At 41.3% G+C, this 16,855-nt stretch overlaps 1 protein-coding gene across 1 annotated transcript in view; it reads right to left on the bottom strand.

The window, feature by feature from the left end:
- The window catches only part of LOC139169905 (bifunctional heparan sulfate N-deacetylase/N-sulfotransferase 4), a 178,893-nt gene that overhangs the window by 587 nt on the left and 161,451 nt on the right, over window positions 1-16,855 (bottom strand). Inside the window, exons 11-14 of the mRNA XM_070756573.1 lie at window positions 14,805-14,975; window positions 11,264-11,373; window positions 6,048-6,150; window positions 2,404-2,810 (exon numbers count right to left, since the gene is read on the bottom strand). Of these exons, the coding sequence (XP_070612674.1) occupies window positions 2,691-2,810; window positions 6,048-6,150; window positions 11,264-11,373; window positions 14,805-14,975 (504 nt within the window). The 3' untranslated portion in view covers window positions 2,404-2,690. The remainder of the gene's footprint in view (window positions 1-2,403; window positions 2,811-6,047; window positions 6,151-11,263; window positions 11,374-14,804; window positions 14,976-16,855) is intronic.

Here is a 16,855-nt window from a genome sequence, read left to right as displayed (position 1 = left end):
ATTTACTCCCACCCCCCCCCACCCCCACAGCATAAATACTCCTTGACTTGTGACATAAGATTTCCCTAAAATTTTTAAACAAAGAGGTGAATATTCTTAGGAAAGGAAGGAGAATTAATATTCTCACTTGCTTGCAAAGAAATGATGTGGGTTTTAGGCAATCCTGAAAGAAAGGGATTAGCAAGGCAGATAATTTTCACCAGAGTTTCTGGAGGAGGAAAGACACAGAATATAAAGATTCTTTTCATTCAAAATTAAATGGACTGGAACAAGGTTTATTGCTTCGGTACTATACTTGTATAAGTATAGTCTTCGGAGAGGGGCAGCATACAAATCCAAATAATAAATAAATAATAAATAAATAAGGACATTTTACTTTAAATGGTTGGAAGACCCTCCAGAGTTGCATGTGAGACAATACAGGGAATTTTAAGATGGAGTTGGGTGGGAGAGGCCCAGGGGTCGGCTACTGCCCGGATGGGGGGGAACGCAGTATAACTCCACCCCAGAGCACCCAATTTACACTAAAAGATGTTGAAAGAAAATGCATGGCGTCCTGGATAACCCACGCCCACAGTAAAAATTTTAGTAGCCCTTCACTGGAGAGGCCATAGATCTATTTATTCTCCAACCCCAACCAAAACATTTTATTAGAATCTGAGGCTATTCCCTGTAGGAATCTAATATGGATCGCCAATACAGGTAGTCCTTCAGTGGACTGTTCAAAGTTACAACATTGTCATTTGAACAGTCATTTAGTGACTGTTCAAAGTTACAATACTAACTTATGACCAATTTTCACACTTAAAAGATCTTTGTAGCATTCCTATGGTGATGTGGTCAAAATTCAGATGCTTGGCAACCAGTTCATACTTATGATTGTTGCAGTGCCCAGTGTCATGTGATCACCTTTTGTAAATTTTTGACAAGCATGATCAATGGGGAAGCCAGGTTCACTTACTGCTCTGCCGGCGTGTTTCAACTGCCCGTAATTACAGGGTAATTAGTTCAGGAAGACACACAACACACGATAAAAGGAAAACCCAAAAATTTTTATAAACAGAAAAACAGAAACAGCTCCCTTTTTAAATGTCAAAGGGATTTTCTGGTACACACAAGGCACAGGTTAAATGCAATCCAATTGTTCACCCAATAACTGGGAAATTGAGTCCAATTCTAAAGTCTAGAGAGTCCACACACAATCTTGAACAGCACAAAATGAATCAGATAAACTGCCATGAGGCTAAACACCAGGTTGCACTTTTATCTGTATCACTAATTACAGCAGCCCCACCCAACCACAGGTGGCCTCATTTTCTCTTGTAATAATCCTTCAGTTGTTGTCTCCTATGCATCACTCTACTACGCATGCGTGGATGTGTCATTAATTCTTGTTCAGAATCCAAGGATGATACAGATGATTGATCTCCTCCTTGGCTGTCTGCCAAACTCCCCTCTTCCCTGTCACTCACGCTTCCTTGGTCAGAGGAGGCTTCGTCGGCAGATTCCATCGGGAGAAAAACAGGCCTGCGGCATGTGGATGTTTCCCCCACATCCACCTGCCCATTCCTTGGGGCAGGAGCTGGGCCAGAGCTAACCACAACAACTTACCAACTTATTCACTGCTGTGATTGACTTAACATCAATGGCAAGAACGTTTGCAAAATAGGGATAAAACTAACCTTACAAATGTCTCCCTTAACAACAGGTTTTGGGCTCAATTGTGGCCGTAAGTTGAGGATGGCCCGTATACAAAGAATTCAGCAATTCCTCTATACAAAATGTATAGTTGCTCCTCCCAAATGCCTGGATGAAGGCGCCAAGTCAGTTAGGTCTTGTTCTAGTGGAAGACTGTTTAAGAATCAGGGGGTTACAAATATAGAATGTGCCAAAGAAGAAGCTACTACCACTTTCTTGACATTTCCAGGTTGTTGAACACCTGATAGCATGGATGAATGGTTGTGTTCCAACCCTCATCACAGCTTCCCTTGAATTAATAAAGTATGGCCACCTGCCACGTGACCTGGGCCTTCACCCCAGTGAAGGTCTACCAAAAATTTTACTACCACACTGTGGGCGTGGCTTATGCAGGACGCCGTGCATTTTCTTTCAACATCTTTCAGTGCAAATTGGGTACTCTGTGGTGGAGCTCCATTTTCGGTACCCCACTGCGTTCCCCCCCATCCGGGCAGCATCCCACCCCTGCCTCACCCCATCCTGAAGAAAGGAAAGGCTACCAGCTATCCCAGCCATCGTTGCACAAGGGACTGTTCTCAAAAGCAGATGAGAGGGAGGGAAGACTTAAAGATATACCTTTGGAGAATAAACTAAGGGCAGTTTAGAAATCCAAGTAAAAAAGTAAGTAAAAAAGTGAAATTATATATAAAAAAACATTTTACAAACCTTGTAATCCTTGGTGAGATGCATCCATTCTTCATCCTGACATTTGTCATATATGGTGATCACTCTAGGTCATATAGTCATATATGTACAGTTTCAGGGTATGCAGAGTATATGTGAATCCAATAATGGATAAAGGATAATACTTCAAAGCTCTGATTGTTTTATTTGCTTGTTTTTGGTGCAGCCTTAAAAAAATATATCCTTGATATCACAATAATCTTCCATTGACAGCTGAGAGTGAGCCAGGAAGTGAAGGGCAGAACAAAGTGGTCAAATTTCTCTCTGTGCTATCTCAGTTTCTGTAGCTCTTGTCTTAACCAGGATGGCAAAGGTTGTCCCAGTCTGTGCAACAATTTGGACAGTTCCACATTGTGATCTCTGTAGTAATTTGAAAGGAATACCCTAGACTGAGAATAAGGAGGGGGGGGGAGAATAATATTTCAGAGAGTTTTACTTTCATGTTTCATTTCTGTTAAACATCCCATGACATAAAATATAATTCCATGTTAGGCAGAAGGTTCACAAAGATTGAGAAATACAGTGATCCCTCGATTATCGCGAGGGTTCTGTTCCAAGACCCCTCGCGATAATCGATTTTTCGCGATGTAGGGTTGCGGAAGTAAAAACACCATCTGCGCATGCGCACCCTTTTTTTCATGGCCGTGCATGCGCAGATGGTGGAGTTTGCGTGGGCAGCGGGGAAGACCCAGGGAAGGTTCCTTTGGCCGCCCAGCAGCTGATCTGCTCGGCAGCGCAGCAGCAGCGAGCAGATGAAGATCGGGGTTTCCACGCCGCCCACGCAAAGGGGAAACCCCGATTCCGCTCCTCGCTGCGCTGCCGAGCAGATCAGCTGCTGGGTGGCCGAAGGAACCTTCCCTGGGTCTTCCTCGCTGATGCCCCCGCTCGCCCGCCCGCTCGCCCGCCGCCCACCAGCAAGAGGGGGAGAGATAGAGAAAGAGAGAGAAGGAAAGAAAGAGATGAGAGAGGGAGGAAGAGAGTGTGAGAGAGGAAGAAGCAAGATAGAGAAAGAGAGAGAGAAAGAAAGATGAGAAAGGAAGAGAGTGACGTCATCGGGTGGGAAAATATTTTTAATTAATATTTTTTGAAAAATCGCGATATAGCGTTTCGCGAAGATCGAGATCGCGAAAATCGAGGGATCACTGTACATATATTTAAATATTCATAATTTTTTGAATTAACTAATTATGAATGGATCACAGAATAGGTGTCCCATCTTGTAGATCAGCTGCATATAAGAAAAAAAATGTGACTGTAATGTTTGAAGTATTGTATTAAGAGTGGGGAGATTCAGGTTTAAATTCATACTCAGTCGTGGATATTTATTATAAATTCTAGATTCTTATCACAGCACAAATAATTCTGAATGCTGTATGTATTGTTTAGAATTTTTAGGAGGAAAAGCAGGATATAAAGCTAACAAATAATTATCTTGCATAACCATGTGCTTCAGAAGACGGAAATATCTAATTTCATTTTTTTTTCCAAATTAAATAATGGAATACTCTATAATCTCCAGGATGTTGAGCAAATGGCAAGAAATTGTACCATGTCAAGGAAAAAAAGGAAAGTCACTTTGGCTATTGGTGTCAAAAACTAAGAGTCCTAACATCTGTAGTGTACAACAATGGTATGCACTGATCCATTATCACATGCGCTTATAGACAAGCCAAGAGTTTTAGGTACCACAATGCACCCCAAAATTGGACTTGGCTTATCTGCAGATAGGCTTATACATGATTTTTTTAAAAGTACCAATATTTTAAATATATACTCACGTATAAACTTAAACCCAAAAATTACTTTGGGTTTATATTTATGTTAAATGAAGTAGGAAAAGAATAATTGGTGTCATATATTCACAATACAGGTAACACTAATCAAGAGCAACATTAAAAGTTGAGTATTCTTTGAAGAAAGCAGGGAGTTACTTTCACATATGGTGGACATGTCCACACATCAAGAAATTTTTGGAATAAAATACAAAATTGGTTAAAGGAATTGACAAAACTTGAAATTAATAAAAAAAACCAGAAGCATTTTTGCTAGGCTTTATTGATCAAAAGATGAAAAAAAACCAGTACTGTATTATTTAACATTGCACATATTAACGGCAGCCAGAATTACGATTGCACAATACTGGAAACAAAGAGAATTACCAGATGATTATACATTAATAAAGAAAATTATGGATTGTGCTGAAGCAGATACGCTGACGCTTAAAATAAACAATAAAGAAGACTCAGAGTATTATAAAATTTGGAACTATTTTTATGAGTGGTTAGAAACAAGAAAAGAACAAAATTGATATATAATAGTGAATTAAATACAAAACAAATAGGATGAAGTTATTAAACTTATAATATTTTAAAGATAAATTATGCATAATTTGATTTGTATGAATTGAGATATAGCATTATTGATTGATTAAATCAATTTAAAGGTTGAAAGCAAAACAGATATGCATATAAATTAAATAACCGAAATTAATTCTTTTCAAAATATCGTCTGTAATTGCCGTAAAAATGACCAAGTAGGCGCTGCGTTTAATGGATATGTACAATTTTATTGAATTGATTTTTTTCTCCTTTTTTCTTTGTGTGTGTGTGTATAATAGTTTGTCCTAAATGTTTATATATTTTGTTTTTAATGTAAATATTTCAATAATTTTTTTTTTTTTAAAGGTGAGTATTCTATGACTTCCACGAGAAGCTTGTTCAGGTGGGAGAAGCAATTCCCAGCCTTCAAATCTTTTAGGTCTCATGGCCTTCTCTGTCCTTCATTTGCTCAGTTGAGCAATGAAAGGAACAGAAACGAGTAATGGCATATTCTCTGATGACTGTAAAGATTACATCTGAAGGAAAAATACAAATAAAAGTAGAGCACCAATAATAAAAAGAGAAGAAAAAAAAAGGCTCCTTGTCAAGTCCTCTTCCAAAATGTGGAGTTTGCTGTTTCCAGTGATGATATAACAATAATAATTTATAATAATAATCTATTAGATTTGTATGCTGCCCCACTCCGAGGACTGGTCAATGACGGGTTCCAGGCTTTGGTAGGAAAATCCTGGATGCGTGCGCAGCTGCGCAGCCCGACATGCCCCTGCATGAGATTTGGTTCCTGCACATGCACAGCAAGCCAAATCTCACATGAGAATGTGTGCTAGAGGAAGATTTTGGCCACGCATGCGCAGAAGCAAAAATATAGGCGAAAATAGCTGAAATCTCGCTCTCTTGCGCATGCTCGCATGAGTGTTGGCTTGTTGCGCATGCACAGAAGCCAAATATTGCGCCAATGGTCTCATCTGTGCCAGCCTCTGATGAACCTCCAGTAGCAGGTAAGAAGAGCCTCACTGGATATGGTTATTGTTCGGGTTGGACATCTTTTGAAAATAATTTACAAAGTATGCTTCTGAATGCCTGAGTGCCTGAGTGGTGCACATCTTTAAACTGAATAAATCTTTTAATTATCTTTTTCCGATACTTCATTTATATTCCTCCTCAATCAAAAACACCTCTTTTGAATCATTTTGTTGCGTGTGCACACATAAAGAGCCACATTTCCCCCTTTTCAGGCCATGCTAAGTATTACAGGAAATAACAATAATGTTTCAATTAAAATAATACCTCTTGATCCATAGGGGGGTATTTTCGGCCTTTGTTTTTCCCCAGACATTTTATTTTTCCTCCATCCAGCAGCTGGCACCAAAATCCTTTCTGGGGATCAAACCTAAAATATTGCAAGGGGGAAGGGGGGGAGAGGGAGAGGAGAACATCGCACAACAAGTTATTTATTGAAGAAAATCGTCTTGGCAGAGAGTGGTTAATTTACTTTTCAAAGTTGGGGATGGATACATTTCAGTGGATTTCAGAATGCACATTGGGGAATAAACCAGAGACAGTTCTTGCTACTGAATATATTGTTTTGGGACCTGTGACATACTTAGAAGAGTGAAAAGGCAGCTGTAAAAAACGACTGATAAATTTAATTAAATCTGGCAGATGCCTTGGAAGGCCAATGAATTATTGGTTAGAATATAGCAATAATGAGCCTGCTCCCACTTTTTTATTTGGCCTTGGGCTTTTTCCAATAATAGCAATATTCCTATATATACATACTCACGACAGCACATTTCAGAACAAAAGAGAAATTACTTTTACGGGCTCAGTCTATTACTGCATTAATCCTGACTACCCAAATAATCTTTAGTAGTGGTATCAATTAAAACTAAATAAATCATTGATTAAATGGATACTCAGATGAGTGCACTTCTAGCTTGGATTCCCCAGTTTTTCTTGTGCATAGCAAAGGCCTTTTGCCGGTTTTCAGTAATTTCCCAAGAGGAGAAATAATATTGCTTGCTGTGCGACAGAAAAGAAATAAAGCTGTAAGATTATATTGCAAATAGTACATTTGCTTTCAAGAAATATATTTTGGAGAAAATGTTCAATTGACAATAATTATTTCTTTGATAGATTTTTTGGGGGAAGAATGTAGATTGAATTCAATATCATTTAGGCTCTTTTATATACCATATTTTTCGGAGTACAAGATGCACCTTTTTCCGGGAAAGCACATTTGAAAAGCGCACTGCTCTCCCAGGCTGGCGGCTTTGTTGGCCGGAGAAGCGAGCAAGCAATCCGGGACTGCGTGGCTTTGCGCCATGACAACAACAACAATGGTGCCCTGGTGGCCTTCAAGCATGGCCCTTCGCAGCACCCCACCATCCGTTCCTGCAGGAAGAGGTTGGGTGCACTCCCGGAAGGCGGAGGCAGCGTGGGGCCAGGCGTTGGGTGCTGTGGAGGGCGAAGGGTGGATGTGGCTGCTGCCTCTTGGCTGGAGAGGTAGATGGGGCAGAGGCAAAGGGTGTGGGTGCCGTGGAGGGCGAAGGGGTGGACGTAACTGCTGCCTCTTAGCTGGAGAGCCAGATGGGGGTGGAGGCATATATTGTAATTATATTTGGGGGGTTTTGAGCCTAAGAGAATTTGTACTATTAAAGTTTGACCATTATTGTCAGAATAAATTAATTTTGGAGCAAGATTTGAATTTGCATAAAGAACGATTCCCCTCTTTTTTACACTTGCAAGGGATATAAATTTTTCACATAGTCTGGGACAAGATAGTACCTCGGCATCTCGGATTTTGATATGAGTTTCTTGGAGGCAAATTAAGTCAAATTTTTGTTTTATTAGCTTATGGAAAGTTTTCTTTCTCTTGGAGGGGGAATTTAAGCCATTGATATTTACGGAGAACAATGATATTTCTTTGAACCGATGGTAGGTTCCAACATTCTCATCTCTTCTCTTTTCTTGCTTCAGTTTGGGTTCTAGTTGTTGGGCCATCTCTGTTGTATTCATATCTTCTGGAAATATCTCTTATTTCTTTGTCTGATAGAGCATCTTCAGAACTAATTTCATCAATGCTGGCCTTATCTTTTGGTTCGTGTTCCAGAGGGTAAAGTTCTTCCACTATTTTAATTACATGCTCATAAAAGTCTTTTGCCTCTTCCACAGTAGTAATCTTATGGGGTTTTTTGCTAACAGAAATGAGCATACCCTCCAAAATTAGCCACCTAAAGGGTATTTTGTTCTTATTGAGTCTGGATGCCAATGCCTCCTCAGAGAAATCGGAGCATCAGCTCTTTGGGCTGATCAAAACGATCCGTTTTTTCATGCATCGGGGAGAGGAGATCCTCGCTGTTCGAGGGGTCCACTGACCACCCCCGCGTATGCTGAAAATTCCTCTCTAGGACCCTTGACTCTTCAGGTCAGGGATTGCCCAAAAGGGCACTGAAAAGCACGAAAAGCCAGAGCAACCCGAAGAGAACGGAGGCTACCCAGCTGTCAGAGCAATGCCAAAACCGGAAGGCAAACATGCCCCCATTTTTGCAAAAAACAGCCCATTTATTTGCAAAAATGTGGTGGGCAGAGGGTTTGGGAGACCTGCAGAGAGCTCCTTGAACCGTGCTTTTGCAGGCCTCCTTGGACCGTGCTTTTGCAGGCCTCCTTGGACCGTGCTTTTGCAGGCCTCCCAAACCCTCTTCATACCCAATTTTTGTGAAAAATGGGCTTTGGGAGGCCAAAAATGGCTGTATTCAGTGCATAAGACACACCGACATTTCCACCCTCTTTTTTGGGGAGGCGGGGAAGGCGTTTCTTATACTCCAAAAATATGGTAAATCATTTGTTTTCAGTGCCACTGTCACTTTGAACAGTCACTAAACTAACTATTGTAAGTTGAGGAACACCTGTTTATTATACAGTGATCCCTCGATTAGCACGGTCTCGATTAGCGCGAAATGCTGCAACGCGGTTTTTCAAAAAATATTAATTAAAAAAATAAAATATTAAAATAAAATATTAAAAAATAAAAAATAAGTCCACGCTAGTTCTCTCTCTCTTTCTCTCCCTGTTGCCGGCGTGGTATATGAGAGAGAAAGAGAGAGGCAGAGGTCGGGCGCATTACCGGGAGGTGGAGGCGGCGTGGGGACGCTGGGTGCCGGGGACACCGAGGAGGGGGCGCCGGCCGCTCAATCGGGCCGGCAGGGAACAGAATGGAGCCTTCCGCGGCGGGGCTGGTAAGGGGGGGAGCCGAGGGGGGAGCCGAGCCCAGCCCCGTGGCATTCGTTTTCCTCCCGCCCGCAGCCGACTGATCGTGGGCTCCTTCGCAACCTCGGAGAGCTTCCTGGTTTTCGTGAGCTTTCATGCCCTGGAAACTCTCCGAGGTTGCGAAGGAGCCCACGATCAGTCTCGGCTGCGGGTGGGAGGAAGGCGAATCCCCCGTGGGCTCCGTTACATCTTCCGCTGCCAGCCAGGCCATGCTGGCGGCAGCGGAACAATCGCTGGCTGTCAACTTTTCTTTTTAAAACTGGGCAGGAGCTGACTTGCCTCCCCAGTGCTAAAAAGAAAAGTTGACAGCCAGCGCTGCGACTGACGGAATGCTGAGCCTCCCGTTTTCTCTCCCCCCCCTCGCCCCTTCGCCTCCCTGTGTTCCTAGGAGAAGTGCTGGGGATTGAGGCAAGACAGACCTTCTGCTCCTCACCAGCACTTCTCCTAGGAACACAGGGGGGCGAAGGGGCGAGGGGGCGGAGAGAGAACGGGAAGCTCAGCATTCCGTCAGCCGCAGCGCTGGCTGTCAACTTTTCTTTTTAAAACTGGGCAGGAGCTGACTTGCCTCCCCAGTGCTAAAAAGAAAAGTTGACAGCCAGCGCTGCGACTGACGGAATGCTGAGCCTCCCGTTTTCTCTCCCCCCCCCTCGCCCCTTCGCCTCCCTGTGTTCCTAGGAGAAGTGCTGGGGATTGAGGCAAGACAGACCTTCTGCTCCTCACCAGCACTTCTCCTAGGAACACAGGGGGGCGAAGGGGCGAGGGGGCGGAGAGAGAACGGGAAGCTCAGCATTCCGTCAGCCGCAGCGCTGGCTGTCAACTTTTCTTTTTAAAACTGGGCAGGAGCTGACTTGCCTCCCCAGTGCTAAAAAGAAAAGTTGACAGCCAGCGCTGCGACTGACGGAATGCTGAGCCTCCCGTTTTCTCTCCCCCCCCCTCGCCCCTTCGCCTCCCTGTGTTCCTAGGAGAAGTGCTGGGGATTGAGGCAAGACAGACCTTCTGCTCCTCACCAGCACTTCTCCTAGGAACACAGGGGGGCGAAGGGGCGAGGGGGCGGAGAGAGAACGGGAAGCTCAGCATTCCGTCAGCCGCAGCGCTGGCTGTCAACTTTTCTTTTTAAAACTGGGCAGGAGCTGACTTGCCTCCCCAGTGCTAAAAAGAAAAGTTGACAGCCAGCGCTGCGACTGACGGAATGCTGAGCCTCCCGTTCTCCCCCCCCACCTCGCCCCTTCCGGTTTCGGCGTTCGGCAACGGAGTCCGGCGTTGGGGCCATGCGGGGCCGCTCATCCAGGGGGGCGTGGACTGGCAAGTCGCCCTCCTTTCTCTTTCTTTCTCTCTCTTATACCACACCGGTAACAGGGAGAGAAAGAGAGAGAGCGGAGGGCACCTTGCCGGTCCACGCCCCCCTAGATGAGCGGCTCCGCATGGCCCCAGCGCCGCCCAGGGGTTTCCCCTTTGCCTGGGCGGCGGGAAGATCAAGGGAAGGTTCCTTCAGCCGCCCAACACCTGATCTGCTCCGCAGCGCGGCAACGGGGAAACCCCATCTTCGGATCCTCGCTGCTTCGGCGCTGCGGAGCAGATCAGCTGTTGGGCGGCTGAAGGAACCTTCCCTTGGTCTTCCCCGCCGCCCACATGCAAACTCCACCATCTGCGCATGTGCGGCCATGAAAAAATGGCGCACATGCGCAGATGGTGGTTTTTACTTCCGCATCCAGTATAACGCGGAAATCGGTTAGCGCGGGAGGTCTTGGAACGTAACCCCCGCGCTAATCGAGAGATCACTGTACTCTATAGAATTCTTTGGTTGCAATGATGTAAGTTTGAATATTAGCTGTCAAAGCAGAAAGTAGGTTTTTCTTGATGAAAATAACAACAGCTGTATACCAGTAGTGGCTTCTAAAACTGGTTTTGTATGTGCTCAGATGTGACTATTCTGAGCATGTACAGAAACCTCCTGGGTGGGTGGGCAGAGCCTTCCATCACTGCTACTGATTCGCTACTGATTCGCAGAACCAGGCCGAACCGGGAGCTGCATACTGTTTCTCATTTCATTGTCCATTTCTATAGCCATTTGAAATAAGGAAAATGTAAATACATTACCAAAAAGCAATCACAGCTAGGCAGTTCCTTATCTTCATATTTGCAGTCTATTAATGGGCATTTTTAAAAGTAAACTACTACCACAAACATAACATACTAATGCAAAATAAAGATGCATATTAATAAATGCAACTCACGTTAATGCATCAGAATAATTATAATGAGGAGAAACGTTTAGAAACTTCTGAACTCCATCCATCGTGGCAGCAGGGTCACTTCTTAATTGCTGACCATCAATAATTAACAACTGTAGAGATAACACTAATTGTTTATTTAAGGAAGTATGAAATTGCAGCATGATTTAGGCAAGAGGTCTTCAAACTTGGCAACTTTAAGACTTGTGGACATCAACTCCCAGAATTCTCTAGCTGGAGCTGAATTCTGGGAATTGAAGTACATAAGTATAATAATAATAATAATAATAATAATAATAATAATAATAATAATAATAAAAAAATTGTATTGTCATTGTATGTGTACCCATGCAACGAAATTCATATGATGCCAAAGACCAATCTCAACATATATAACAATCCGAAAGAACATGCCAAGCTTGGGACCCACTGATTTATGCATTTAGAAAAAAAGGTTGGGATTGTCTCATTTTCCTTGGCGTAGCAAGACAAACACATCTCTTGTGAGGGGTTAGGATTGTCTTTGGATGGACTTGTCAAATTTGGTTTTTTCCATGCCATTAATTGAGCATACTGATCAAACTGGAGTAAGAGTACTAGTGGTCACTGTGCTTCATTTCTTAAATGCTAGAAAGATAATTCCATGTTCCAACTTCTTTAATAGAAGGACCAAATAGGTGAATCTTAAAATAGTCCCTGAGACCAAGGAAAACATTTGCATTTGTTAACCTTCCTTGAAAAGGGAAGCGACGTCTAATGGCATAGACTTAAACTAAGAACATTAAATGTCCTTCTCTGAAAATTAACATTTCTGAAATAAATAGAATTTCCCAAATAAGTCCCAGAAATAGTACACTGAAGTTTTGAATATGTCTTTAAGAATAAATACATAAAATAATTCTTATTTAAAACATGAGTCAGAATCCATACTCTAGACAGCTCTGGATAAAGTCAATTTCAGATTTGTTCCACATAGTTTGTGAAATAATTTCAGTAAGTGGAATCAGAAATAGAATCAGTGATAAATGAACCAGATATTGACAACTTAGCTTGAGCTCAGAAGCAGAACTGGAAAGTTTGATTACCCAAGGGATTTCAGTCTGAAAAGTCACTTTGCTGATTGAAAGCAATGATAAAATTATGAGTTCTACAGGTAATCAATAAGACTTTCCTCTTAATATCCCTGAAGTCAATGTCAATTCCACACTTCAAAATTTCTCAGTTAAAATAGTATTATAAAAATTAACCTTATCATAAGTAGAGGGTGAAGGCTTTTATGCCAGTTGAAAAGTTATGTCTGTCTGAATGTCTATCAGTTTTGTACATGTTTGCTTAGAAGGGCAATAGATATGAACAGATCTCTCTCTGTATGCGCACACACAAAATATAGTCTAGATTCCCACACTTTTTGCCAAAGTTTAAACAAGTTTATTATGTTAAATGAAATAAATTTAAAACTAGCCAATCAACTGATGTGGCTGATGGTATGACAAAGTGACAGCTGTGCAGGTCTTTACATGAATTTATGTATGACAAAGAGAAAATCAAGGATCAGTCTTAAAGAAAACAGATAGAACAGTGATGGTGAACCTTTTCTGCAGAAAGAATGTGCGCCCACACAATAGCGTGCACATGGGTGCCCACACCCATAAAGCAATGCCCTCCTTCTCTGTGCAAGCACACAACCTGCACACTGTCCCTGTGTATGTGCTTACGGTAACCCCATTGGGCTGTTTTTCATTCTCTCAAGGTTCAGGAAAGCCTCCTGAAACCCGAAATATGGTCCAATGGGCCAATCGGAAGTTCGGAAATGAAACGGAAGTAGAGCTGCCGTATTACTTACCTTCAGATAGTTGCAACAAGGCTTTGCAGAACTTGGCCCATTTCTTCTGCAGCCGGCAATGCTTTCCTGAAGGCCTCTGTACCTGATAACAGAGTTCCCGATCAATCTGGAGCTCTGTTATCAGCTGCAAAGGCCTTTTCCAAAGGCTTGTCTAGCCAATAACAAAGCATCGGATTGATCTGGAGCTCTGTTATTGGATGCAGAGGCCTTTAGGAAAGCCTTGCTGGCTGCAGAAGAAATGGGTCGAAGTCTGCGAGGCCTGGATGCAAGTGTCCAAAGCTGAAGAAGTTCCTGAAGACCTTTGATAGTGAAAAGGAGGCTGGGGAGGGGAACACAAGTGAACTTTCAGTTGGCTTGTTGGGCCATTTTTCGGTGTCCCCAGGGTTCAGGGGGCTTTCAGCTGGACAGCACATGTGCCTGGAGCTGACATAGGGCAAGCGCTTACGTGCCCTCAGATATGGCTCTGTGTGCCACCTGTGGCATAGGTCTGCCATAGGTCCGCCATCACTGAGATGGGACATAAATTTAACATAAAAATAGTTTATTGTGAAAGCAAGTGCCTGGATTGGGACTGAAAGGCAAAGCAATGTCCCATCCCATAACTAGACAGACCAGGTTGCCCTGATAAAAAACACTTAAACCAGATAGAACCTATGTGTCATGCACAGTTGTTGATTGAGTTCAATTGGTCTGAAGTCATTAATTTCATTTAGGACTTACTTCCTCTTAGTTCCTTTATGATGGTAAGGGTTCCCCTGCACTTGCATGCTAGTCCTTTCCAGCTCTAGGGGCAGTGCTCATCTCTGTTTCTAAGCCGAAGAGTCAGCACTGTCCAAAGATGTTTCCATGGTCATGTGGCCGGCATGTCTAAATGCTGAACGTGCACAGAGCACTGTTACATTCCCACCAGAGTGGTTCCTATTTTTCTACTTGCATTTGTTTACTTGCTTTTGAGCTGCTATATTGGCAGAAGTTAGGACAAGTAACAGGCACTCATGCTGTTATGCGGCACTAGGGATTCGAACCAACTGAACTGCTAATCTTCTGATTGGCAACTCAGCATTTTAGCCACTGAGCTACCGCTCTATGATGGTACCAAAATGCAAATAATAGTAAATAGTAACCCTCTACTACCACCACTTATATGTGAAGATGTCTGGATTTGCCTGTCAATCTTCCTAACTCAAGATAGATCTACTGGCAAAAATGTTTTCCAAGCCGGAGATATTAATACTAGAAATTAGATATTCCTTATTCTTTGAAGTTCACTGAATAGTTCCAGGTTACTGCATGTCTTCTTTGTTTTCTATCTCCACTGATACAGGCTTCAATAGTAATTAGACTGGTTAGCATAACATTACCTACTCAGAACCTTTGGATTGTGGCTGAAATCTAATGCTTAGTCTCTAAATCTCTTTCCTTGAAATGTATAGATTTATTCTACAAAAATTGTTCTAAATTCCTCAGTATGAATTTCCAGTATTTAATTGGTAAGGGATCTCAATTCTTTTGAAAGTAATTATATATTTTAGGATATAAATTAATTTCTATGTCTAAAGTGCTTTGTGTTTTAAGTAAAAAAACCCAGAGGTATATCAGTTCATTGTTAAACATCTTTATCCATTATGTTAAATATTACACAACTTATTAAATAATGATGGACATCTATCACAGAAAATCATTTAGTGAAAAGGCAATTACCTGGGAAGAAGGGAAATATTGTAGCCATCTTTCTATATGGACAGCATACCAGCCAGGAATCAAACATTTCTTTTGTAGGCCCTTTAGTTCAGATGGTGCTCCATCATTTGAAGCAATTACTTCATAGAAATTGAACTTTAGAGCAGTAGAGTCCTCATGAGAACGCTGATGCTAATTGGGAAAAATCCAAAGTTAAATTACCACAAGGAGTTTCTTAAATTTTTTTACAAGTGCCCTTTATCAACTCTAGTTTCCAGCAGGCCTGTGGCCATTGATCTGATGGTACGCCATCGGGATCCAGCCATTAATAACATGTATGGTTTTTAACTGTTTTAATTGTTTTTAATTGTTGGTTTTAAATTGTTTTAGATTGTTTTAAGGGGTTTTAATGTTACATCATATGTTTCATTCTTTGGTTGTGAGATACTCAGAATCTCTTGGGAGTTGGGCGGCATACAAATCCGAATGAATGAATGAATGAATGAATGAATGAATGAATGAGTTGATTTTCCAGTTCCAGATTTTCCATTTCTAATGAAACATATTAAAGTATCTTGCAGAAGATTAGGAACACTAATAGGTTGGTTAGATTACATGTACCACAAAAATGATGCTATCATAAATAGTCAGTTTTTAGAAACCCAAGAATCTTATTTTTTTCTGCAATATCATTATGATGATAAAAAGTATATTGTGAGTTTATTTATTTATTTATTTATTTATTTATTTATTTATTTATTTATTTATTTATTTATTTATTTATTTATTTATTTATTTATTTGACTTGTATGCCACCCTTCTCTGAAGACTCAGGGCAGCTCACAGGATAAATACAAAACAATAAATATATATACAAATCTAATTTGTTAAAACTCTCAGCTAAAATCCCAGTACGTTAAAAAGCAGTCAATTAACTCAGTCACGTTATGCCTAGCATTTTATAGCACTTACACTTGCTTTGTAGTACCTACTGTTGTTCAGTGGCAAGGTGAATATGAAATGCTGCTTTTGACTTTTAAAGTCTTATGTTCCAAATATCCTCTTTAAAAATTCAATTTTGTGTAAAACCTCCCTTTAATTTTAAGACCTTTGAGTGACCCTCCCTTTTCATGCTTCTTTCTCTAGAGATATAAGACATAATTATGTATTAAGGTATGGGATCTTTTTTAGAGTTCTGATATGTGTCCTCCTGAGAAATCAATATTTCTTCTTACTTCCCTTCTTGTTTTCCTTGCAAAAGACTGCATGAAATACTGTAATTCTTGTGGACCCTGCCATCTCTACAGTTCTATGAAATCATGCAGTCTCACATAAGGGAAATCACAGAACGATTTTCTTAAGGCTTTTATAAGTTTTAAATAATGCCGTTTTAATTAGATAGCGGTAACTGATTATCGCACAGTGCCTCAATAGAAGTCATTATTCTCAGTAATATGAGCACTAAGTGAGTAGTATTTTTTTTAAATGAAAGAACTGGGAATTGCACAGAGTTGTAGATTTCAGGCTGCCATCATCAATTAAACTCAAATTTCATCATCTCAGATTCACTTAGTATTAATATAAATTAATACTGCAACAGAGCAGAGGTTGCAACAAAAGCTTTGCTTGCCAGGATAGAACTATGCAAAATTTTGTTGCAGTGATATAGAGCCCATTGTCAATGGTTTTTTCCCAGGGCCTTCTGGTGGCAATGACAGACAAACGCACATAAACATTCATTGTTTATTACATTAAATAAAGCACTATAAATAGTTGTTTGCTGTAAAAGGAATTGCTTTAGTCTAATTTCTTATAACCTCATATCCTAGACACAAACTGTTTTAACTCTTACTCTCAAAACGACGCTATAGAGCACTGCACACCAGAACAACTAGATACAAGAACAATTTCCCCCCTGAATGCCATCACTCCGCTAGACAAATAATTCCCTCAACACTGTCACGCTATTTACCAATTTACTATTAATCTTCTCGGTGTTCCCATCACTCATCTACTCCCACAAATTTAATTTTATTTAATTTATTAGATTTGTGAACCGCCCAATTCCTTTT

Source organism: Erythrolamprus reginae, chromosome 7, assembly GCF_031021105.1.
Source record: "Erythrolamprus reginae isolate rEryReg1 chromosome 7, rEryReg1.hap1, whole genome shotgun sequence".
Classification (NCBI taxonomy): Eukaryota; Metazoa; Chordata; class Lepidosauria; order Squamata; family Dipsadidae; genus Erythrolamprus; species Erythrolamprus reginae.
The sequence above is the reverse complement of the archived record's forward strand: the minus strand, read 5'-3'. Positions and strand labels throughout refer to the sequence as shown.